The sequence below is a fragment of the Phalacrocorax aristotelis genome, chromosome 25 (assembly GCF_949628215.1).
Source record: "Phalacrocorax aristotelis chromosome 25, bGulAri2.1, whole genome shotgun sequence".
Lineage (NCBI taxonomy): Eukaryota > Metazoa > Chordata > Aves > Suliformes > Phalacrocoracidae > Phalacrocorax > Phalacrocorax aristotelis.
In genome coordinates this window covers 3,166,751-3,192,354 of record NC_134300.1, presented here as the reverse complement: position 1 = coordinate 3,192,354, position 25,604 = coordinate 3,166,751, and the positions used below count along the sequence as shown (strand labels likewise).

At 53.3% G+C, this 25,604-nt stretch overlaps 1 protein-coding gene across 1 annotated transcript; it reads right to left on the bottom strand.

Annotated features, from left to right (window-relative positions):
* Positions 1-602: 602 nt before the first annotated feature.
* On the bottom strand, positions 603-25,519 carry LOC142048186 (putative PIP5K1A and PSMD4-like protein). The gene is made up of 25 exons (XM_075074829.1): positions 25,432-25,519; positions 24,835-24,869; positions 23,967-24,056; positions 21,350-21,480; positions 20,839-20,956; positions 20,441-20,593; positions 18,970-19,269; positions 18,200-18,405; positions 17,460-17,543; positions 16,741-16,789; positions 16,258-16,342; positions 15,783-15,920; positions 14,965-15,094; positions 13,951-14,031; positions 11,306-11,390; positions 7,184-7,269; positions 4,934-5,074; positions 4,157-4,271; positions 3,471-3,557; positions 2,614-2,682; positions 2,039-2,254; positions 1,834-1,942; positions 1,316-1,447; positions 1,003-1,070; positions 603-892 (listed from the first exon to the last, which is right to left on the bottom strand). The coding sequence occupies exons 1-25, from the start codon at positions 25,502-25,504 to the stop codon at positions 725-727; spliced, it is 2,949 nt and encodes a 982-aa protein (XP_074930930.1). The 5' UTR covers positions 25,505-25,519; the 3' UTR covers positions 603-724.
* Between the last annotated feature and the right edge of the window lie 85 nt (positions 25,520-25,604).

Here is a 25,604-nt window from a genome sequence, read left to right as displayed (position 1 = left end):
CTGCGTGCTTGCCCCGCCCACCTCCGTCTGGCACGTGATGCACAACACTCAGCATCGTTGGCGAAGAGTCCTGCCACTCAGGCACGCCCCTGCCCCTTTGCTCCTCCATTGGCTGGCCGGCCTGCCAGTCCGCCATGACTAAGCCACACCACCATTGAGCCGCCTGGCCGCCACTCAACGCAAAATCCCGCCCTCCCCACCCCACTGGCCACCTCACCAGACCCATGTACTGACAACATCCATGCCACCCCTTCACCGATTGGCTGACTCCGCTGCCCATCAACCTCCAGGGCCCACCCCCTCCGGCCTCAGGGGAAACACCCCACGGCCCCAGCAGCTGGCCCTGGGGGCGGGGCGGGGCTTGGGCGGTCAGGCCCCGCCCTCAGACATGTGTGCTGGGGAGCACCGGGGAGACCCGGGGCCCCGTTCCCCCAGTACAAGGGACAGCCAAGGTCCAGTTCCCCCCAGCAAAGGGGATTCGGGGGGCCCATCCCTTCCAGTACAGGGGAGAGCTGGGGCCCAGTTGCCTGCAGTAAAGGGGGAACCAGAAGCCCCCCAGGAGGGCCCAGGGCTGCCCCCACTGAGGCGTCGGGACAGAGACCCCCCGTGGAAAGCCTTTATTGCCCCATTACAGCAGAACCCGCAGCCCCTGCCCCGCTCTGGCCCCGCGGGCAGGTGCCGACTCACCCCGGGGCCAGCGACAGGGAGCCTCCACCCGGCCCCCTCATTTCTTCTCCTCCTCCTTTTTGTCCTTGCTCTCCTTGGAGGCCTGGGAGGCCAGGGAGCCCATGGCATTGCGGATGGCCTCGTTGTTGGGGTCCACACCCGGCAGGTTCTCCAGCACACTCTGCAGGAACTCGGGGTCCTGCATCACGTCGTAGTCGTCTTCCTCCTGCAGGCAGGGGGAGAGGAGTTGGGGAGGGGCTGGGTCCCCCATCTTCCTCCCAGAGGAAGAGGGAAGAAGGGTGGGATGGGATCCCTCCCAGGAGGGCAGAACCTCACCTTAGCAGGTTCAGAGGTATCCATGGCCGTGCTGCTGTCCACTTCTGCTGCCTCCGCCTGGGCGAACTCTATCGGAGGAGAGGGGCAGCTGAGGACAGAGAATTTACACGCCCAGGGCCCACCACAGCTCACGGGAGCAACCCTGCACCCACCCCACAAGCGTTCTGGGAGATCTGGACCCTGCTCAGGTGACAAAGCCCCACCGTGGGACACGTCGGTGGCTCGGGGCTAGTGGTTCCAGTGCCAGAGGCAAAGGAGTGGCCCCATGGCTTTCCCTCTGGGAACGGGCCGAGCGCCGGCCCCAGGCACTCACCCGCTCCCTGCAGCGACATCTGCATGGCATAGGCGATCTGCTCCTCCTCCGTCATGCTGCTGAGGTCGGGCAGCCCAGCCCGGCCAAACTCCTGCTGAGTTATCGTCATCTTCAGCAGAGCATCGTCCGAATCTGCACAATAAAAACCACCCACACTCAGAAACCAGCGAGGAGGGCACTGCCCGCTTGGCCTCGTGCTCCCCGGGGCTTTCTGGACGGAGCAGGTCTGCCTCCGTTTGGGACGTTCAGCAGAAGCAGAGGCAGCTCCCCAGCACGCTGCAGTGAAACTGCCTCCCTCTGATATTTGCGGGAGAAACCGCCTCTCGCCTTGCACCCCAGCGGTTCCGGGAACTGGCACGCGGTGCAGAAGGGCCCCGCCATGAACTGAGATGCTTCCTGTGGCATCAGGCAGCCTGGCAGCAATGGGCGCTGCCGGGGGAGCCCGCACACCGACCAGAGACCCTCCTGAGGAGCGTCCTGCCCCTCCCTGCCCGCTTTATTCCCTCCCAGCTCCTCACCGTCCCCGCCAGTGGCCGCAATCCCAGCCTCAGCCGCAGAGGCGGCCGCAGCCCTCCTGGCCTCCTCCTCTTGCCGCTGCCTCTGTTCCTCCATGGAGACGCGCAGAGCCTGCAGAGATGGGGACAGGCAGGGAGCTGAGCGGGGCAGAGCTCGGACGGATGGAGCTCAGCGCCCGCAGCCGCCCTCCACCTCCCCGTCACTCACCAGAGCCAGCTCCGGGTCCGCGCTGGGGTCCACGCCGAACTCGAAGTCGCTGGCGCCGAGGCCCAGCATGGCACCTCCCTCCCCGGCCAGGATGGGCGAGCTGATGAGGGCATCGGCCAGGCTCGGCCCCGGTGGCACCGTCACCAGGTGGGAGCCAGTGCCATCCTTGCCGTTTAAGGTGTTGATGAAGGCAGTGAGCTTGTCCGTGTTGGCTTCCTAGGGCCAAAGAGAAAGGCTGGGACTAGAGCTTGCCTGGTTCCCTCCTCAGCCCTGTGCAAGGGATCGCCCGGCTGCCCTGCAGAGCCGGCCTCTCTCCACACTATGTGGGAGCCAAGAGCTCCGCCACTTCCATCAGGATGGGAAACATTTAACGATGCCTGCAGTGAAACAGGAGAGGTGTCTTCCCAGAGGAAAACGTTACTCTCCACATTAGCGTTTTTACTGGGGCAGCGGCTGAGGAGACCGAGGCTCAGAGAACTGTTCGTATCCTCACGTGCCTCAGTATGGGCTCGGGGCTGGAGATGATACAAAACCCTGCCTGGGATCTTATGCCAGAAACATGGCAGAAGTCTCACCTCTTCTCCAAAATTGATGATGTCAACGTTGACTTTCTCCTTCTTAAGACGCTTTGCCAGTTTCACCAGCTGCAACGAGAAGACACCGCGGCATTAGCTTGGATTTCGGCTCTTACCCAGGCTCAGCTCATCAGAAACCAGACAGACAACCGCACTTAGGATTCCATCCTGGCCAAAAGCAGCTTCCCAGTTTTCAAGCCCTCCCAGCAGGAAAGCGTTTGAGGTATTTCACCTCTCTAGGTGGGACAGGCACGACCACACAGTGCCCGAGGCGCTGCGAGGTGGCGCAAGCCAGAGAGCTGTTCCGGCCAAAGCAAGTAACCGTCCCATCGATAGGGATGGCAAGAGCCTGGGACAGGCAGCACCTCCTCACGTTTCTGACCCGTTCTTCCAAAGAGACCCAGAACATCTGGATTAACTTCAATTGCATTAAGTGCCAACAGAACAGTATCTTCCAAAGGCTGAGAGCATTATTTCTGCTCAGGGACACCGATTTCCTCCCCCAGCTCCTCAGGCAAAAAGCCCCCAGAGGTCCAGGTGACAGCCGCAAGCCAGGAGGTGTGGGACATGGCACAAGCTCCCTCAGGAGCCACCTGAAGCAGCGGAGGGAAGCAATCCTACACAGAACAGGGGAAGATCTGGATCTGTCCTTGGCTCAGGCCTGGCTGTGCCCTGGGATCCGGCCTTCCCTCTCCTCCCAGCTGAGAACTGCACTGCTCAAGTGCTCAGCCTACTCACTGCGGTATAAAGCCTTACTTTCAATACAGAGCAGGGAACAAACGATCTACCCGATTTACAGTTCCAAGCAGGGCATGGAGCTGACCCAACATTTTCTCCTTTGACTAGCCACCACTCACATCTTTCTCGTTGTCTTCTACAGGGCTCCCAACGAAGGCGATGATTCGCATCTTGTGGTTCTTGCCTTGGCGATGTTTTAAAGCCAGCTGCAAGACAGAAGACATATTGTACTTATGGAGCCGTTCTCAGGAAAAAAGGTGGCCAGCGGTCACCCTGATGCTTTTCCTGTTATGCAGGAAAATTTGGGCTAAATGCCAGGAGAGACTTTTCAGTAGCAAGCTTCACCAAACAGCCTACAAGCAGGCACGTCTCAAGGGCCCCCCATTTGCTGGTAGTCATGACTTAGCTGGGAGCAGTTTGTTGGCAGAGAGAGAGTCTGGGACAGAGCAAGAACTCAGGACAAAAGGGTGGCCCCATCCTGGGGACACTCCTCAGGGTGGGAAGGGCTGTGCAGCTTGGCTGGGCTTTGGCAAAGCAGCTGCCAGGCTCCTCTGAAGCAAACCAGGACCAGACTATTAAACTTCTGAGCTTTAATACTGGATTTTATAAAGGACTTTTCAGCTGCATTTTGCAGATAGAGAGACTGAGGCAAAAATGATTTGCTCTGCTGCGGAGGCAGGAAGAGAACAAGACTCCCTGTACCCAAGGCATTAGAGGGCAGGTAGTTTAACAGGACGCACTAAGGCCAAAGGAGTTACAGAGAAAGGCACAGACTCGCTCGTGAGCAACCATCAACACCACTTACGTGAGCAACTCTGATCCCTGTGCAAAAGGTAATTTTCCCTTTGGGTTGCACCGTGTGTAGCTTCGAAAGGATCCGGCCTGTGTCTGGAGTGAGCGTGGTCAACACTTCACAGTTACTGCAACACAAACACACTTGCGTTGGCGACCTCTGAGAATTTCTCTGCGAAGCCCTTTTTCTGCTACGCGGGTAAGGAAAGCCCTCCCCGCACTGAGCCTGCAGCTGGTGTCTGCTCCACAAGCGCGCCAGCACTTGGCTCTGGTGGGTCAGTCGTACAGGGAGCAAGACTTTTAGCCTGGTTTCCTAAAAAATACCCAGAGTAATCTGTCTGCATGAAGGCTTGTGTGTGTGTCTTCTGTCCCTTGCCCCACTGGCCAATTTTAATTGACTGGCTACCAGGGAGCTCACAGAGGCACTGAAGTCCTACAAACTTCAGGAAAACAGAGGAACGACTCCCTTGGGGCCACCCGTGAGCTCCAGGGACAGTTCAGCCCTTACTTGCCACCCTTTGGGCCACAAGAGGATGGGTCTGGCAGAGAGCTCCTGAGAAAGGAAAGCCTCCCTAACATATTGGCATTGCAGGAGCGAGCCCAACAAGCTAGAGATCAGTCAGGAACCGGGTTTTCTCCTACCAGTCCTCCCAGAAGAACTGGTTTGGTTTTAGACTTGCTATTGCTGCCCCATTTAGCAACGCTCCCCTGTTCCTTGTCCCTGTGCTCTGCCAAGGCTCCCCCCAGCGCTCCTCAGTGCTGCCCTGAGGCCGGTTCCCCCTGGGCATACTTGGCTAAGGTGATGAGCCCCACGTTGTTCTCGGGGTTACTGCGGGTTTTCGAGTGGCACACAATGTTGACAGCATCTTGCTGGGCTTGCAGGCGAGTGGGTAAGAAGTCTCCATTCCTCATGTACTCGCTGTTGTCAACGCTGAAACACAGAGAGGAGGCGTCGGCCTGTGAAACAGTTGAGGTCTATCCCAAAAACGTGCTTTTCAGGACAGCACAGCTAAGGTCACACAGCTGGGGACACACTGCAGGGCACAGACATTTCCTGGGGCAGAGAGATGAGTCGTCTCTGCATTTCCCTGAGTTTTCAGATCAGAACAGACCTCTGGGCCATGGGACAAATACCAGCCCAGAGCTGAGATCTCCTGCTCTTCACTGAAGAGCACAAGAGGTGACTGTGGCCAGTCACAACCTCCGACCCTTGTCTCCTCGATGCCTTCTCCATTTCCATAGCAAAAAAAAAAGCCAAGAGACCCCACTCCACTGTGAAGTACAAAGCTCTGCGCTCATCGCCACTGTGGGGTTTTCATCAGGACAAAAAGCAGCTTTCCCAGGGCAGGGACAGCGGTCGCTTTCCAAACACGGCTCTGCTCCGCCGGTGCGCTGCCAAGTCGAAACCCCAAGCCCCACAGCCTGGCTTCAACATCCTACACCCGCGGTGGGTGTCAGGGCCTCTGCAAACCCCACAGCACATGGGCAACAGTGCCCCGCAGCGTCTAATGGCAGCAGCCGCATCACAACATCGCTGTAATTAAATCCCTACCCTCCGCTCTGAAAGCTATTAAGTATAGCACAAAGCAGCAAAAGCCCTTCTCTTACGCCAGCCTTCTGGAAAGCAACCCTGGGAAGGAGGACTAGATAAATAAGAGCTTCAGAGTTTATTTTGTCCCCAAATTAAGACTTCTCTGAGGGGTGCTCCCAGAATTTCTTCTGAAAATACCCCACCTGTGACTGTTTCCCTGGCCATGCTCAGGCTCGTGCTGGGCCACCTCTCCTCTGGCCCACACCAAACACCTCGTCACAGGCTGGGGAGCGAGGAGGCAGCAGTGGCTGAGCCTCACCTCAAACACAAAGACACAAACCAACCTGGACGAGGCTTTCCAAACTGCAGCTTACTGTTCACCAAGTAATAGTGAATTCCTCCCACTCGCCAGGGCAACACAAGGAGCAGGGACACGTTTTAGTGCCCTTAAACATGGGTAAGCAAAGAGTCACCCATAGAAAACATCGAGGACTTCAGTATATGGCCAGAGAGTCAGGCTATGGTAATATCTTTATCCAAGTAGCTGCGGGACCACGTAGAGAGCCAAGGACACAACAGAACCTGGACAGATTTCACTGGTTTTCTCTGTTGTGGCCTTCTTAAACACCAAAACCGAAAAATAACGGGACTGTAGCCACTGCAATAATAACGACACATCAAAGTTTGCCTCTGCTTCCAGCCCCGGCTGTGTTCAGCACTCAGGGGCAAAACCCTCTCACCTCAACGCTGGTGCTGAGCAACACTACAGGGGACGACGGCTGCTTCGCGCAGGGCCGCCCAAGCCCCGAGCCCGGGTAAGGCCCTGAGCAGCCGACTCGCCATAGGAACCGTCGCCTGTGCCCAGTGCCCGGGCAGGGCTGGGGCTGCACTGCCCATCCGCGCCCCTCTCTCCTCCACGACCCCGGCTCGTCGTTGCAGCGCGGCCTGGCACGGCCTCACGCTGGAGCCTCACGGCAGCCGCCCGCCCCAGCCCCCCCACGGGGGTCTGCCTTACCCACCGAGTGCCCCTCTCAGCTCCACACCTTGTCAGCCCCGGGTGGGCGCGCCTGCAGGAGTCCCCGCGCCCCGCTCTCGCCTCCTCACCCCTGAGCGGAGCCGAACCAGGAGCTGTCCCCCTCACCCCCACCCACCAGACCTCCCTCACCCCCTCCCTCCCCCCCACTCGGCCCCCCATCACCCCCAACCCAACCTCACCCCCGAACTCCGCACCCCACTTTCCCTGACAGACCCCGGCCTCCCCCGAGCACCCAAAACCTCCACCACCACCTTCACCCCACCACGACTTAAACTGCCCTCTCCCCCCACATCTTCCCCCCCGACCCCAATTCCCCCCCCCCGCCCCGGGCCTGCCCCGGCCCCGCCGCCCGGGATGACTCAGGGAAACCCGCAGCGGCCCCGGGCGGCCCCGGGGGCTCGGGGGGAGCGGCGGGAGGGAGGAAAGGAGGGGGCGGCGGGGGAGAGGACCCCCGGCCCGGCCTGGCCGCTCACCACACCATGGTGCTCTCCAGAACCATCTTGCCTCCTTCCCTCAGACCGGCCCGGATCCGGCCAAACAAAGCGCTCGCTGATTGGCTCTACGCTACAGGCCAATCGCCGCTTCCCGTCTTGGTGAGGTGGGTCGCGGCGGCCGCGGGGCACGCTGGGAGTTGTAGTCCCGGGAAGGAGGCTGTGATGGCGGTGCAGAGACAACCCCCAGCCCGCCGGGGACCGTCCCCTCCCGCCGCCACCCCCACGACGGGGAGGAAGCAATTAGTTCCACTTGGCCACTGACCCTCCACAGGGGTCCCATCCCCCCCCCCCACACCCCACAGGGGTCCCGTCCAGTTCCCTTCAGATACCCCCATAGGGGGTCCCATCCCATTCCCCCCCCCAGACAGCCCCCAGAGGTCTGTCCCCTTCAGACCACCCCCGAGGGGTCCAATCCCATCCCCCCCCCCCACAGACAGCCCCCAGGGGTCTGTCCCCTTCAGACCACCCCCGGAGGGTCCCATCCCATCTTCCTCTGCCCCCCTCACAGACAGCCCCCAGGGGTCTGTCCCCCTCACAGAAAGCCCCCATACGGGGTCCCATCCCGTCCCCCCCACAGACAGCCCCCAGGGGTCTGTCCCCCTCACAGACAGCCCCCATACGGGGTCCCATCCCGTCCCCCCCACAGACAGCCCCCAGGGGTCTGTCCCCCTCACAGACAGCCCCCATAGGGGGTCCCATCCCGTCCCCCCCACAGACAGCCCCCAGGGGTCTGTCCCCCCCACAGACAGCCCCCATAGGGCGTCCCATCCCGTTCCCCCCACAGACAGCCCCCGTAAGGGGTCCCATCCCCTCCCCCCTCACAGACAGCCCCCGTAAGGGGTCCCCCGCCATCCCCCCTCACAGACAGCCCCCGTAAGGGGTCCCATCTAGTTCCCTTCAGACACCCCCCCCCAGTGGTCCCATCCCATCCCCGCCACAGACACTCCGCAGAGGGTCCCATCACCCCTCGCGACCCCCCAGACAGAGGCGGCAGGCGGGCGGTGGGTTCAGCAGCACACCGTGTATTGCGCGTCCAAGAGACAGCGTGGTTCCGACAGCGGACGAGGCCACAAGCATTACAGAGCCGCAAGGACAAGGGTCACGCATGGCACGAGCTGCTCCCCAGGCAGGGGGACGGGGACACGGCTGGCCCTCCCGGGCAATGCTCCTGGGGGTCCCAGCGGTGACGGTGCCGAGCAGGACAGGAGAGGTCCATCGCGCTCTGTCCCATCACCCGGCATCGATGCGGAGGTCACGGCGGCATCGGCTGCTCCCCCAGTCCCTGACCCCGGCGTGGCAGAAGCAAAGTCCCCTCCCCGCGCTGGAGAAAAGCCGCTCGGGTGTTTAAAAAGACGTGAAAACCCGTTGCCCGCCACTTTGAAACACGCACGCACAAAAAAAGAAGCGGTTCTGAAAACCCATTACAAAGCAGAAGTCGATATATAAACGCCACCCACCCACCCCCCCCCCGCTCACTGAGTAACTATCCCCAGGCAAAGGAAAAAAAAAAAAAAAATCAACCCAACACTTAAATACAAGTTCATAAATATTAAACCATGGAAAAAAAAAATTGAGACTTGGTTTGCTTCCCTCCTGGTGAAGAAGTAAAACAAAACAAATATGGTTTAGGAGGGAAGATAAGAAACGAGTGTCTAATATAGACAGTTACGTCAGCTATAAAGTGTAACCTGCTGGATGGAGTCAGAGGTACAGGGGAGGGAGACGGGAAGGTCCAGCAGAGACGGCGCGGGCGTCCCCGAGCCGATCTTCCTCCCGCTCACGGGTCTCGTCACGACGTTAAATCGGCGTCAGAAGGTTTGAGAGCCCTTGAGAACCAAAGTTTGTGAACAGCGACTGTCCTCGTGTTCCACCAAACCCCTGGGGATCCGGATACCCGGAGTAAGGCCATTCCGCTTGGTCTTTCGGGAAAAAAAATAGAATTCTTTAAAAACAAAAAAATGCTTTTTCTTAAAAAATATCAGCTTGTGTCGCATCCACTTGAAGCTTTAAGTAGAAGGTGGGAAGAGACTTGGCTCTGAAACATCAACTAAAAAAATCCCTTTCTACACCACTACATTCTTTGTTTCCTTAGCAATCATTGCTAATTAGTATAGAAACCCCTTGCACTACCGCAAGGGCAAACTTTAAATTACTTTTTTTTAATATATATATATATATAAAAAAGAACAGAGGATTCTAACCCACCAGGAACACGGGGAAGAGTCACTTCATTTTTTAAAAAAAGCATTTAGTGAAAATAAAGATCAGTCCAACATCTGCTCCGAGATCTCCAGGGAAGTGTTTGCAGCCGGCACGGGCCGGCGTCACCGCCGGGAATCGGCAGAACAATCCCTCCTTTCAGCTTATCATTTTGTTTAAAATCGGACTCAAAATGCCCCGTCCTTTTGTGGAGGCAGAAGTCCGTCCCATTTACGTAGGAAGCTCAGTCTCAAGCCGCCGGGAGCACCAGCATCGACCGCAGCTACGATACAGGCGAGATATCAAAAGGGAGCCGATCTATAAAAACAGGAAGGGTTTTGCACGTGGTGCCCTAACAGGACGGAGGGCAGGGGAAGGGAACGGAGCAGGCTGGGTTTGGTCCGTTTGCGTAAGAAATACTTTAAAAAAAAAAATGTGCCCCTTACAAAGATCTCCCTTCACCTGCGACTCCCTGCTTGGCGGGGAAGGGACAGAGGGCTTAGTTTAAAAAGCAGGGGACAAAGCAATCCAAAACCTCCCTGACGTCTTAAAAAGCTTTGCACGTTTGAAGTCCTCCGAGCAACACAGCGCAGCACCTAGCCCTCGTCGTCGCTGTCTCAGGGCGATGCAGGATTGAAAATGGAGGCGGCTCCGGCAGCCAGGGAGAGGCGCTCGCCCACGGTCAGCGTGGCTTCTTCCCCCTTTCCGCCTCTCTCATGTGAGATACTCTATGATGGAACACTACAGAAAAAACCTATTTATTAAAAAAAAAAAATTACTATATTGCAGTACTAAGAAGAAGTGATATGACTGAATTCAGAGAAACATTTAAATTAAAAACTTGTTTAAAATACAAAATAAAACCCCATTGCTCTGTCGCAAACTGCCCCAATGAGGCGCTAATGCCTGTTTCCGCCCCAGGAACTCCGAAGAGTCGCCTGCTCTCGCAAGGTTTGTGGTGTCAGCATCGTAAGCAGCTAACTCCCTGAAAGTCGGATCCCTTTTCCAGAGGGCCTCAGCCCACACGGAGCAGCTCCTCCTCCTCCTCTCGACAGCCGGCTTTGCTCCTGCCGGGCTTCAAAGAAGGACAGCAGGGACACAGTGGCGGGCTCTGCTGTAAGGAGACTTCCAGGTGTCCGAGGCTCAGCTGCGCTGGCTTGGTCTTTGTTAATACTATCCCACTAAGCACAGCCCTGCCTTCCAGCTTTTAGGTTTCTGTCCAAATAAGATGTCTTTTTTTTTAAAAAAAAAAAAATAATCAGCAACAGGGGCTGAACGTTTGTCAGACTCCACAGACCACGCAGAGCACAGGACAATCTGCTTCCATCGCGGTGGTCTTGGTGTTGCTTCACTGTGAAGAGAAAAGAGGGGGAGATGCTGGGGAGGGGTCTGCCTCCGTCTGAGGGAGAGCAGCAGGAGCTCTCCTGCCTGGTCCCCCCCCTACGCCTTCTCCACCCTGGGAGAGGCAGAGCGAAGAGGGCTGTTGAGCTCAGTTGTGGTCAGGCTTCCCCCAGCCACCATCTTACATTAAAACAGGAGGGTCTGAGCATTCCTCACCTGCCGTGGGGACAGCAGAATGGGCCTGGTCAGCCTCACCCTGTTTTATCTCTGCCATCAGACCTACTCTGGGCCCTCAGGAAAGAGGAACGTCTCTGCTTTGTCTCCTGCTTATCTAATTTAAAGCAGTTGGGGCAGCAGATTATCAGGAATGGTGCCTAGCACAAGGCAGGCTGAGCCTCCGCATACCAGAGCGGGACAAAGAACATCTGCTCCCGCTCTGGTCAACTCACACATCCCACTCAGCGTCCACATCCCCCGGCACAACTAGGGACGACATAACCCCTGCAGTTCTCCATCTCCCTCCAGAGCCGCTCTTTTCCTCCGGAACAGGGAAGTACTCACAAAGCTTATCTCTGTCTCTTGCAGGTCTTCGAGCTGCTCTCTCAGCTCTGCGGAGTGCTCGGGTATGGAAGGTCCTGGGGAGCCGCTGGGGAAACAGAAGGGGGAGACCTGTAAAGCAGTTTTTAAAAGCGAGTTGTCAATAAGTCACATCTCCAGGGCTGCCCCGCTGAACCCAGCCAACGGAACGTCCCAGCGCGGCACAAAGGCATTTGTTAGGCAGGTTTAATATGGAGGCACAGGCAACACCGCTGGGGCAGGCAGCCAAAACATCACCTAGAAAATCATCCCCCCCCAAGTTGATGCAACTTCAGATATTAGAACTGAGGATCTTTTGTCCAGCCAAGCAGCACCACCTCTTTACAGAAGTTTTCAAGTGCCTCATCAACAGAGAAACGGCCCTGGGTGAAAACTGTCCAGGGACAAAGAAACCAGGAAGTACCAGCGCTCAGTGAGTCAAAGCCTTTCCAGAGGAGCCCTTGTTTGGAAAAGGCCCTGGCAAACCTTTTACAAACCTTTTAAGCTCTGAGCATGAGCTATAGCCTGACAGCAGGATATACGACATGGACAGGCTGAGCACCTGTAAGATACATCGCCAAGGAGAAAAGGTGGGGCACGGAAAAAGACCTGCTTTACTCTAATACCCCCTTATTTTCCCACTTTTCTCACAATCCTCACAAATTGCAGCTAAAAGGCTGCAATTGCAGGCTGAGGAGCTCCAGCTCCCAGCTTGGGGCTTCCTACCGAGGATATGGTGACCACAGCTTCTCTCCTTGCCCCCTGGAGCAAGACGCCAAGTCTGCGAGTGCGTACTTCACCTAGGCCAAGCAGTCAGGGTGCACTGGCGACGAACCAAGGCAGTCCTGAAACCTCCTAAGGATGGCATGACCCGTCTGGCCCTCCTGCAGCTAACACCCAGGGTTTGTCACTGCCTGATTGCAGTGGATGCCTTAATTAGCAGGTATTCAGTGGCCTGTTGCCCAAGTACAGGAAGCATCGAGCTGTTCAATCATCAGGCTACACGTCACCCTGCACAAACACCCTTGGATCAACACCCGAACGGAGACATGAGGACCCTAGTTGGGAAGGCACAGCTCCCTCTCTGCCTGATCACGCCTCACCCACACAGCCGGTTACTCTGAGCTGCTCCAGCTTCCTCCTCTGCTGAGCCCTCTAAGTGGTGACTCGCTGCTGCTGACCTATGCAGAAATCAAAGGCAAGGACGCTCAGGGGTGGTTACAGCGCATGTAGCCCTTGAGGTCTGTCTTAATTAGCACTAAGCAGCGCTGTCCTAATGCAGGGCTGCAGGATGAATCATAGAACCATTTAAGTTAGAAAAGACCCTTAAGATCATCGAGTCCAACCATTAACCTAACACAGCCAAGCCCACCGCTAAATCACAGCGCCTAAGAGGAAAAGAAGTGCCCCTCTCAAACGGAGGGGATCGCCCTCTGGAACCCCTTGCCGCAGAATGCCAGTCAGCGGCCTCCGTTCCCAGTGGCACACGCTGATGTTTAGGCGTCCCCAGCGCGAGCATGCGTCTGCCAGGGTTAACGGCAGAGCTGGGCTGAGGACGAGGGGGATCCCAGCCTCGCGAGGGCACCCACGCCTGCATGGTATCGCTTACGCCACCGCAGGGAGCACGTCTTCGACACATGGGCTGCACCCTGCAAACAGGCACGTGGCAACATTTGAGGGAGGCACGAGGCCGTGCTGCAAAAGAGACCCCCAGGTTGTCGTAGCACGGATGAGAGGGCCAAGCTGATGTTCCTAAGGCAGATCTGGGGCGGAACAGATCCTGACTTCCCCGTGCCCACCCCTGGAAGGGCAGAAGCTGGAGAGGTTTTGGGTGAGATGACTCCCCTGTATAAAGGGCTGCAGAGATTTAAGAGGTTACCTCCCCAAAGGGTGATAAACACCCCGCTAGACTGGCTGATTCTGTAGAAAAGGAAAACACAAACACCTTTTAAATCCATTCAACAAGTTACATTGTTATAAATCAGTAATTCACAAATCACTCTCATCCTTTTCAGGGTTTGCAGAGCTGTACAGATCTCCCAAGGTAGCAAAAGGGGATTTAAGCCTCTGACAACAGGTCTGATGCAGGGAGCTCAGATCCCAAAGTCCCGCACGGGAGAAAACACCGGTCCATTCTCCCTCCTGGATTTCGTTACCACCATCTGGCGCTGGCACACGGTTTTACGGGATGTTGGCAAAGGGTAACCACACGCTTGAGCGCCCGCAGGGTACGGTAAGCGGTGTGCTCTGCTTCAGAGGTACCTGGGGCAAACACAGATCAGGCCTTGCAGCTGGGGAACCACTTGGGACTCAGCCCAATTGTGCAGCACGTTCAAGCTTACCTACCAGAACCCGTGCTTTCACCACGGGCGCTCAGTGCCACGTGGGGTAAGGAGGACACCATCCCCAGAGGCTTCACCATTGCGCCTTACAGGCAGACAGGTTAAGGTCTGCTGAGCCTTGGCACGGGGACACGCTGTGTTACAGCACTGCATTTTAGGAGTGAACTGCCTGTACAAAACCTCTGTAACCGCTGACCAACAAGCGTGAGGCCAAATCCCAGGTAAGTCTCCCTGAGCACACCCTCCAGGCAGGAGAAGTTTGAGGCAAAGTCTGGTTCCTCCCCTCACCTAGACAGGAAGATGCCGGGAGCTGCTCTAGTCAAATCCTTTGCTGAGCTGTCAGCTTTATGCACTTGTACGCCCACTGACCTACACAGAGATTGAGGGAGAGAGACCCGCGGTTAAGTAGATAAAAAGAACACCTCGGGCATGCCGATACACTGGAAAGGAGCAGCTCTGGTTCAGGATCCCTACCAAGAAGTGTCCGTGTTTTACAGAGAGATTAAGAGGAGTTAATTACAACTGCATCTTGTTCTCCTGTGCCTCAGGAGAGAGCGGACACCTCGATCACTGCCACTGAGCAGGCAGTGCATCAGGAATGGGGAAGATGGTTTCTGATAATTTCCGGGAAGAGAAGTTAACACCTCGGAATAACTTCTACGAAAGGGATCATCCTCTGACCACAGCTCCTCCTCCTCCCTGCTAGTCTTACCACTTCAGCAAGAAATGACACATTCAAAGGCAGCCACCAGCTCCCTCAGGGCTCTCCATGCATTTCAGCTTCTGAGAGATTTTGAACGGCACCTGCACACATCCCTGCAGTCTCCTTTCCTGAGGAGTTGTCGGACCTCAATGCTAACCTAATCAGTAAGTTGCAAGAGAGCCCAACCCTCTGAAAAGAGCTGTGGGAAGGTCAGCATCACCCATCACCACGTTAACGCAGTGACAATTTCACCAACTCGCTTCAATCAGCACAATTACCTCAACTCCAGAACAAAGCCATTAAATACAGAACACACAAGGAACTAAAAGCCACTGGGATCTCCACACAGCCCAAGCAGAAGATGCAACATCATGTCATCTGTAACGGACTGCACGCAGGAACAGCAATGCTCCCCCCTTGCGCATGCTTGAACCGACAGCAGAGCTTGTCAACACCACACAGACCTCTCAAATGGGTATTTCTGCAAGCATGCCAAACCCAAAACATCCCATAAAGCAGCACAGAGCCCTCCCACAGCTCACAAACCCGATTCGCAGGAGCCGCTGGCCCGCCAGGAGCCGAAACTGCACGAGCCTTACCTATTTGCAGGCGAGTTGAGGCCTCCGCTGCCCAGGGAAGAAGTGGACAGGGTTGTTGCAATGGAATCGCTGTTAGCTTCGTCTACTGGCAGGGTCCTGGGCAGGAGATCTGGGCGACCAAGGTGGGAACCTGAGTTGAAGCACAGGCTGTTCCATCACCAGCACAAGCAGGGTCGTGTGGCATGAGCTCCCATACTGGCCAGGGATCAGGATCCGTGCTAGATCCCACCCAAGACACCTAAGACACCCGAGCACTGAAGAACCAGCCCTGCACACAGCTCTGTTCCAAGACCAAGACTGCCTAGCTGGGCTTCTCCCCTGACACAAACCCCAGCAGCTTGTGCACCAAGCACACGGGGCTGCCACGTAGCCTCAGCCCACCTCCCAGGGGGAGCGCGGGCCACGCTAGATGCTTGAACAAGGCCAAAAAAACCCCACAAAGCAGCAATTCCCCACCTCCACTACCTGGTCTTATCCTGTTTGTGATTAAAGACTGGCTTTTACCATGAGGTTTACCATCCTGCCCTGCATTTGCTGCAACAGAACATCTGGAAACAGCTAGACCCTTGCAGGGCTCACTGCGGCTCCTCCAGGCTTTCTCACCATCCTGCCAAAGGCCATTTGGCCCGTAGGAGTTTTTGGCCCTGTCTGGTCTCTTGCACCCAAAGCCCCAGGAAACAGGCCCTCCCCTGGCAAGACCACAAAACAACATGGAGGCGTCTTGCACAGCTCAGGAGGCAGCAAGCTCCGATCAAATACAAGCTGAAAAATAACTTCTATAGGCTTTTTTTTGTTTTGTTTTTAGCGCAGGCACCAACCTTGCTCAATATCCACCTCTGTCGTTACTTGTGCTTTTGTCTCGCACGACATGTGCGACTGGGAAGGCACTCCTCCTTGACAGCTCCGCCGAGGAACCGTTGTGCCAGACCGGCTCTTCTTAGAAGGGGATGGCTTTACTTAAGGAAAAAGAAAAAAAAACAAAAAAAACCCAAACAAAGCATTTTTCTAACATATTCAAGGAAGGAGTAAAAGACCCGACACAGCAACTTTCCAGTGACAGAGTCTGGCATGAGGGCCATGCCCTGGAGGAACAAACTGATGGATGAAACAGCTCCTATAAGGTCATGTCTGCGAGGCAAGAACAATCTAAGAGGAAGGAAGGGGTGACACAGCACAACAGACTTCCTAAAGCTCTGCGTGCTGCCGTCCACCTTCCCAAACCACAGCTGCTGAGCAGGGAGAAGGCAGAAACCATGGCAATTGCCAAGGGTACAGCTGCGCGGAGGTGCTTACGTGGTATTTTCTTGAAGGCTGTGTTGCACATGAACCGTTGGAACCTTTCGGCGTAGAAGCTGGGTCTATGCACAGATACCGTGTCCTAGAAGTCCAAAGGACAGACGTTAACGTGTGAATCTGAATTAGTAAGTGATCAAGCTTAACATGAGCTTCTCAGGCTGTGAGCCTTGAAAGACACACTGTGCTGGACTAGGAACAGCCAGGGATTCTCACAGTCACTCTCACTAGCAGCTGTGAGAAGCAGTTAGCTACAAGCAGTAGGCAAAGTAATCAATACTTGTTAATGAGCAAGTAGATGATCGGCATTAACAAACCCAACATTTCTGAGAGTACCTAGAAAGTATTACTTTTATATAAGAGGGTAAACACACACCTTAGAAATCCAGGATCCTATGCCCAGAAGGAGCAAAGACAGCCAGCACAGTTTAAGACACTGATATTATTGTTAAACAAGCTAAAAAGTGATATTTTTCTACTTACCCCATCGTGTACAAGGGCCTTCCAAGAATGCTCCAGCTTCTTGACAAATCTGACAAAGAACAGAACAATTTTCACACCAAGTCCCACTGTCTGTACCACACCGTGCTGGCTCAGTACCGAGCCTGGCTTCTGACCACAGCGGCAAACAAACCGCAAGCGCAGACTTCTTTGGCTCTAGATTCTCTTCACTGTCACATTTTTCTAAGACCATTCCACTGACACCGGGTCTGATTGCACAGTTCCCAAGGGGAGAGTTTCACAGGCATAATTATCAAGGGCAGTTAACTTGCGATGACATTTGACAGAGACTTTACATACATAACCCTCTGCATATTGCATTTCAATATAAATAGAAGAAAAGGCAAGCCTTACAGCTATTTTTCATTTTACAGTGAGAGGCAGTTATGGCCATTTTAAGCCACCACTTGTTTTTTCCTTGCCACTTCCTGCACAACGTCTGTGTACGACAACCACAGCACACAAAAACAGCTTCGTGAGAGTAAATCTATTCCAGGAACATGAAGCAAATACAGTAAGAAAGACCCAGAAATTGATCCCAAAGTGCCCGACTTCAAGAGAAAGCAGTTAAAAAAAAAAAAGTGAATTTGTGTCTTAACTGTTTCTTGAAAGCCAATCTTGACAACCTAGCAGGGCCAGGCAATGCTGGAAAGCAGCCTTCAGCCTTAGGTGATACAAAGCTGCTTCTCAACGCTTCTTACCTGTAGGACTGCAACACATCAATGATGCCGATGTACAGCAGCAGCCTCTCCCCCTTCGCGTTGCGGGCTGGAATGCCTCCCATCCTAGAAAAGGACAGGGCACAAACATGAAACAGGGTGTTCTCACACCCCGCTGCCTCTCTCACGCAGCCTAGCGTGGGCTGAATATTATGCGAACTATTTAACAAGCGTCAACATGCGGGAGGCACCTACTGTTCAGCTAACAAACTGGGGAAGGCAAGTCAGAGCTAAATGCTATTTCAGTAAGTTAGCTAAACCTCCTGAGGGCTGACCCCCTTTTCCCTCTGTATGACAATTTAATTGAAGATAAGGATTAATCCCCACTCATCCATGAGAAGAGACCAAGCAACTGTAAAGACCATCTACCACCATCCATACTAAGATGGCAGCTGGACTTTATGGGCTGTTAAGTCTGATCTAACAAAGCATTCACTAAGCCTCTTGGAGGTGGATGGAAATAACTAGTTGGAGCTGCCAGCAAATGGTGGGCAGAGAACTCTCAAATGCCACCTGGAAGGTGAGAAAAATCTTTTGTGCATTAAGGAAGGGAAATCAAAGATAAAAGCACAAAATTTGACATCGCGACCTCTCCGCCCTGCTTGACAGCAATCCTGTATAGCCCAGTCTGCATCTAAATTAAGTCTTCATTAGCCAAGCCTGGGTTTTACCCCTCACTCCTCGCAGTATTTCACTGGGAACAGGAACACTGACAGACTTACTGGTCATCTGTTTCTATGGTGCCACCTCGCCGGGCCTCCCCCTGGATGGATTCCATGGCGGTCGAGTAGAGGGCCTTCTGGGCAGCGGGCCGCCGCATATCGGTCTGGGATGTGCCGTCTGCCATCGCGTGCTCTCTCTGTGCCAGATCGATGTTATGGATTGCAACAAGCAAACTGTAATCCATGATTTTGAAGCTCTGCAGGACCTGGGCAGAAAGTCAACAAAGGCTCACTCATTATTGCAAGCCCAGTGAAACTGTCAGAGCAGACGTTTTCAGCTGCGTACTCAGCATTTTCGCCTAGAGCCCCGAGCGTATTGAGGGGATGGCTTTTAAAACACAGCTCGCGCACAGTCAGCTCATCTCTACTCGCCAAAGGGACTTAGAGGAAAGGCATCACTAGTACCCCTGTGCGGACGGGGACCCAAGCCAGGGAGAACAGGGACTTCTGCACGGCCACCCAAAGGCGGTAGACAACTTGAGACCAGACTTGTTCAAGCATCCTGCCCCTCCCCCGGATCCTGCCCTGCTCCAGAGCTCAATCTTGGCAGAGGGTGCTTCCTCCACCTCTAGAGGCAGTGCTGGGTTTAATTCAGGTTGGAAGTATTGAATGAAACTGGGGTCCAGGTCCTGCTTCTTATCCACCACCATCAAAAATGGACTCTCTAAGTCAACAACCCAGGCAGAGGTGGCAGCTCCTGTAACCCTTTCATGGCAAAGGCTCAGGAAAGGAAAATAACTCTCCACGCTGCCCTTCACCCTTCCACTTACCAAACAGTCTCTCTGTAACGTTTTGCACAGAGCATTATACATGTCAGAGTCTAAGAAGAGGCCATCGGGGATGTCCTGCATAAAATCCAAGTCCTTGTACGTTGGGAAGACCTTCTCCCGCTCCTTCTGGGATGCTCGGCGTTTGTAGGTGGAGCCCTTCAGGTCATATTTCAGGTGCATTTTGACAGAGCGCGGCAGTAGGTTGTTCATCACAACAATGCGAATGTTTTTGCCTCCGGCCTGGACACAGTACAAACCGTAAAACTTTGGCAGCAGCGTCCTTGGGTTCTGGTTCAAGTTCTGAAACACCAAAGACAAAGAAATACCTTCAGAGCCATTCTGGTTATTCACATGCCACTTAGGAGTTATTTGCTCCTTCCTGTGCTTCTATATTGAAACGGGGCTGGCAATGATTCAAAGCCATTGCCAAAGAAGCTAAGAGACAAGGGCAGGTGAACACAGGGAACAGATGGGTGATGTCTGCAGTTGTTAATAACCTCTCTGCAAAGCTGAATGGGTCAGATAAAGATTGTAGGAAGGAAGGAAGGAGTTTGCTGCTCATTCACTCAGAAGCTAAGCTGGGGAGCCTTCAGAACAAAGGAAGATCTTGTGCCTAGCCTTTTTAAATCTGGCACTCAGGTCAAGCTAAATACACCAGCATAGAGATGGATCTAAACTCTCATGGCTGCAGAAGGTGCTAAACAGGATTTTGAAGAAAAGCAATGTGGTTCTGGGATATAGTCACAGCAAAAATATTTGTGGGTTCAGGAGCAGTTTAAGGAATTCAGCTGGTGACCCCAACAGCATCAGAAGTCCTAAGGCACTTCTATATGGCAGGACTACCTCATGGCTAGGCTCCCTTTCACAGAGGTGGTTTGTGCAGGCCAGGCTGGACATAACACGAGCAGCCAGATCACACACACACCATGTTTAGGGCGGGGTCTGATTTTGCTCCAGAACAAATAAAGCCTTTTTTGCTACAGCCACTTCCATAAAATTAATACATATCTACTTCCAAAGCTGCTGCTTCTATATATAGAAACATAAAATCAGAGTTCTTCAGCAGGATACTTTATCTTTGCAGACAGAACCAAGTATAGTCCCAGGAAGGGAAACATAAGCCCAGCTTTGCAAGACAAAGCATCATGGGCATGATGCTGTGCAGCAAGGAAGCAACGAGTAGTTCACAGCTGATCACAAAGCAGCCTGCAATCTTCCAAAAGGGTCCGAGCTACACAGTGGAACCCAAGACCCCTGCACAGCACGCCGGGCTTACGATGCCCAGGTAGCTTGCATTAGTCTGTAACTGACTTTGTCACTGGACAGCTGAGAGAGAAGCTGCCGCTCAGCTGGGGCACAGATCAAACCTCCACTCACACCTACCAGGCGGTGCGTAGCAATATCTGCCACACGTGCACATTTGGGGGACCCTTCCCCAGCTGGCAGAGAAAGCCTCGCCCAAGTGACTTACCATGTAGTAGCCAGGCAGCAGCTTTTGTAAGAACTCAGCCTCTTTGTGCTGAACCGTTTTGATGATAAACTCATCATCACTGGATACGTAGAAGAGGGATCCGCTGGCCCCAGAGTTTGAAAGTTCAATGAGTGGCTCACTGCAGAGCGAGTACTGAGGGGGACAAGGTGAGAAACGCAGAGGTGAGAGAGCCACCAACAGGAAACGTCAGCATGAAGGCTCTTCCTTTTAAACATTAACAGAGGCAAACCCAGGGTCACATACAGCATCCACTGCTGTGCTTACAGAGCTTGCCACAGGCCCTCACAGCGCTCCATAGGTCTGACGGGGGGAAGCAGACAAACACCCACCACACAGAGTACACAACAAATGGGAACCCAGTCCAGCCATCGACTCACCAGATAGTCATCTGGTCGGATCCCAAAGAGCTCCCGGAAATAGCGAAAGGCCACTGGGGCATAGGTTTTGAACCGAAAATCATTGTAGTGATGAGCTGGGGTGAGGTTACTCCCTTCACTGATCAAGGAGAGAAGCACACACATGTATTTATATCTGAAAAATTTCTTAAGAAACTGCCCTAAAAGCAAATACCCACTGGCTGGCTCCTAACACACTGGAGGGCTAGAAAGCACCCATCCAGAAGGGACACGTACAGGCACACACAACAGCAAGCCTGCGTTTGTTCACAAGACCGATGGTGGACGTATATAGGGAAGAGCCAGGGTTCTTCAGAAACAGGTGGAAGGCAGGAGCCAGAGGTGGTCTGTACGCAGGGCATTGTGTAGCTCTGCTCAGGAGACCTGTGCTCGCTCCTGCACTCAACTGTCCTGGTTTGGTGCAAGCAGGGTTAGGAACTAATGCTGCTACTCACTAGCAAAGCACCACAGGGAAAAGAAAGCAAGCACCGACCTTGGGAAGAAAATACTTTCTACTACGTAGAAATCTTGCATGAGGACATCTCTTTCGGGTTTGGTGCTCAAGCTTCCAACCGTGTGTGTAATGCCCAGCTGAATGGCACCTTTCAAGGCAGATGATGTCGTCTGGAGGGGCACAGAAAATGAGTTAAGACAATGTGGAACAGCAGACTGGAAATAGGAACAAAAGAGTTACAGAAAAGAAAACCCCCAGTTTAAAACAGCAGTGTTAGCTGGGGTATTTTACACCTACTGGTTCCGGCTTCCATCATTTCTTTCTCAACGAATGTCAGTTTGGCAATGGGAACACTTGGGAACACCCCTACATCTCTGACAGCACCCTACTCGATATTTGCACTCTGGGTGATTCAGCAGTAAAGGACCTGAACTGGAATCAACATCCAGCTGGTCCTTAAAAGGACTGAATTTCATTTCATCCTCCCACAGCGCTCATCTCTACATGCTGCAGTCAGAGGGGGATGACATCCAGGGACAGATTATCTTATGCCCCTAGGGACACACACATTTCTTGACGCCTTGCTGTGCCAGGTCTTGGAACTATATGCTTTGAAGCTTGTCGTTCCCCAGCTTGGGCACAGACTGGGGTCTTCTACAGCACCAGGCAGGCACGGCCAGCACACAACACACATTTCTGTTTGGTGCCACCCCATTCCTCCAGCTGCCTCGCCTGCTAGGTCATGGCTCTTTAACCCTAAGGAGTTCAGTGCCATTTTTAAATACGGAGCAAAGACATGAATCCCACTCCTGCATCCTCTGCTCAAACTGTCCAAGAACAATGTAGGACTATGTTCTTGTAGCAGCTGGTCACATCAAGAGTCCTCTTCTGCCCGCGAAGCACATGATCTCATCTCAGACCACTGAGACATGCTTCAGTCTAGCTCGTGCTATGGGCTATCTTTCCCCAACCAGCCCAGATGAGATCTGCTCAACACCACAATGTTACGTGGCCCGTCAGTTCCCAGAGCTATGAACTCTGCTGTAACGCCTGCTGGAAACACTGAGGCTGCAGAGCAGGTGCAGGTTGGATCTGTGCACTGGACATTTCACTTGGCTTATACATAAAGCAACTGGACTCACGATCCAAATAGTTTGTGTTTGTTTCCTTAAGCTAAACAAAGCCCAGCCCCCTGCCGCATGCAAGAAATCACTGTAGATCAAAGCATTTGGCAACAGAGGACACCGCAGTATCCAGGGGACAAACATTTCAAGCTTTTTTCCCAGACACACATCTTCCATGAAGCCTTGTAAAATGACCAGGAACATTTCTCCCATTTAACTCTTTTTCTGTTATGATAGCTGCAGGAGACCTGCTCACAGCTCCCTGAAGAGAAACTGGCAGTAACTCCACCTCGTCAACAATGTCCTTTTCTCCTTCAGCTACCTGTTTGTATCTGATATTTACTTTGGTATTAGATGGGGAACGAGGAAGAACTTGGCTCCCCTTTCCTTCCTTTCCCTCTAAAGGGTAAAGTTGCTTGAAAGTAGATCTCGGCTCGGCTCAACTAGCCCTGCTTAAACTCCCAGGACAGCCTCACTGTTGAGAAGCAGCACTTACCAACAGGGCACAGCAATGCTGCCTTGTTTGTGAACACAGACCCACAGGGCCAGGTTGCCAAGGAACAAGTATTTTTCTCTTCTGTTAGCCAGCACGATCAGCTGAGCAGCTGACTGCCTGTTTACAATTGCTTTTATAGGGCAAAGAATTTAAAAAAAAAAAAACAGCTTACCACCCCTGGAAAAGGAGGGGATGGAAAACAGACAGACTGTCCATTAGTTTCATTCCCAGAAAAATCCCATGCAGTGTTCCACCAGGCTTCTGGGACTCTTGCAAGAAACAGTCAGGCATTTTCCATCGACTTCTACTTCTCTCCCCTATTACCACTGTCTAACCTGCTATCTCTGAATCTGCTGGAGAACGGAAAGCTGGATCCCTCTCTTGAAGGCACAAGTAATTTCAAAAAGGGCACTTTAACAAAAGCCAGCTTCTGTAGAAATACCATTTGAGTTCTCCCTTCCGCTCCGATTCCTGACCGACAAACGGAGGTACATCTGGATTAGAGATTTCAGACCAGAAGCTTCTCTTACACAAAGCGGTGAAACGCCCATATCAAGCCATTCCTCATTTAATCTACATCCTAGAAGTCAACCTCGCTTCAGAGAAAGTCAGCCCATTCTGATGAAGTCCAACAAACTGGAAGCAGCATCCACAAAATACCCACATTTACAGGCTTTTTAAAAATACCCTAACAATCTCCCCTTTGTAAAGCGAATTCCAGTAATGCCACAAGATCTATAGAAACTATTGTGCCCGAAGAGCACAGAAAGCACCCAATAAGCCAGAAGAGGCCTAGGAAGTGTTGCTGATGGGCAAAGTTTAAAAATAATCCTCTTTAGAAGGCTACAGAAGAAAAGCTAAGAAGGGCATATTCAGTCCTTCGCTTCCTTTCCTTTGAGATCTTCTTCAGCAACTGTCACAGACGTTGCCTGCTGCCTAGCGCCGGACCTCGTGAGACACGCCACTGCTCCAGGCAGCGCTTGCGTCGCAAAGAGGAGAATGACGAGCCGAACAAGTTGCGCAAGAGGCAACTTACCTTTTTATAGGTAGTCTCGCCCGTGGAGTCCACTCCTCTGTGCCCTTTCTTTATCGTCTGTGAGCCTGGCTGCCCAGAACCACCTGGCATCTAGGATTGGAGTAAAAGATGCTAAGAAGCAAAGACATAAAACCCAATGTCTCAGAGGCCGGTGGCTGCTCAGAACCACCCGGCATAGCTCTGCATGTCTCAGAGATGGAGCCTGTGAAGTGCTGAAGCTCCAGGTCCCTGCATGCGTGCAGAGGGAGGAAGTGGTTCAGGCTGGCCTCCGGGACAGCAACGGCACTGAAATGCCCTCGAAGAACCCACTGACTCCTGTGTGACTGAGGCCGGACATCTAATCAGAGAGAAACACCTTCACGCAAGACCGTCTGGAAGGGTTTGCTTTTTTCTAATTACCCTCATCACAAACCGATCAGCTCTAAGCAAGTCTGGACCAACTGCAGCTGGTCACCGTGCTTTCTGCCAGTAAGGTCAAGTCTTTGAGAAAACATTTTAGGAAGGTGGCAAGTTCTACTGTGATTCATGCCACAAGCGCTCGCTTGACTCATCGTCTTTTAGCACGGGCAGTTGTTAAATGGTGTTTCTCAGTCAAAATGAGTTGAGCATCTTGCTCGCAGCAGGAGATCTACGTGGTGTTTTGGTGGCACAAGAGTTGTTCAGTTCCAGGACAAGCTGGGTTTTTAATTGGAGATTCTCTTTGCAAGGAGAGATGCTCTTATTTCCCAAGTAAGTAGCTGCAACTTACTGTACTTGACACTGCCTGGTTTACCCCTAACTCAAATGGGATTGGAAAAATAGCAGACAAGCCTGAAACTGGGTGTTCTCTCAGCCAGAGAGCAAGCCAGCTCGTCAGTCAGAAACTTACCTCAGGTGTGAGTGATTTTTTGAATGTAGACGATCCTGTCAAAAGAAAAAAGCTGCACTCAGAAAGGGTTAATCATTATTATGCATCACAAAAAAGCCTGACACACCGCCTAAGTTCGAATGTTTTAAGGCATCTGAAAAAAAAGCACTGACTCATGGCTGATTTCTTCCCTGCTTCTCCTCTTAGAGCAGAGAAAAGCCACAAGGAAATCCTATTCTGCTTACTGCTCGCCAGCCAAACTCCGGTTTGTGCCGACGCTATCGGCTAGGGTCTGCTCTGCCCCGCTCAGCTGGCCTCCAGCACCCCCCTGGCTGCACACCAGCGGGCAGGACCTCCTTCAGAGGTGGTGTCAGCAGCTTTCCCTGCCTTCGACGGACTTACACAGCTTTGCAGGATTACTGCCATCTATTAATTTGACCTGGGAGGGCCAAGTGCTCTGCAGTGTTTCAGTGGATGTGCTGACCACAGTTTATCTTAAAATTATTTCCAGAACCCTTTAATAAAAAAGGCCCAGAACATCAACCCTTCCACTTGAAGCCAAGCCCAGGAATTTTCTTACTACCATGGTGCTAAATATCTGCGGGGTGATGCACTAACTTTTATCTTTTAGGCCTGGATTCCCATCTTGGGTTTCTTTGGATGCAGTGAGGAGAAGAAAACAACGAGCCATCAGATGACACTGCCCCTCTGCGATGTCTGTCTACACCACAAAGCCACCAGCCAGGTTGAGACCAGCACTGGTGAGGCCCAGAACTCCCAGGACAGGGACG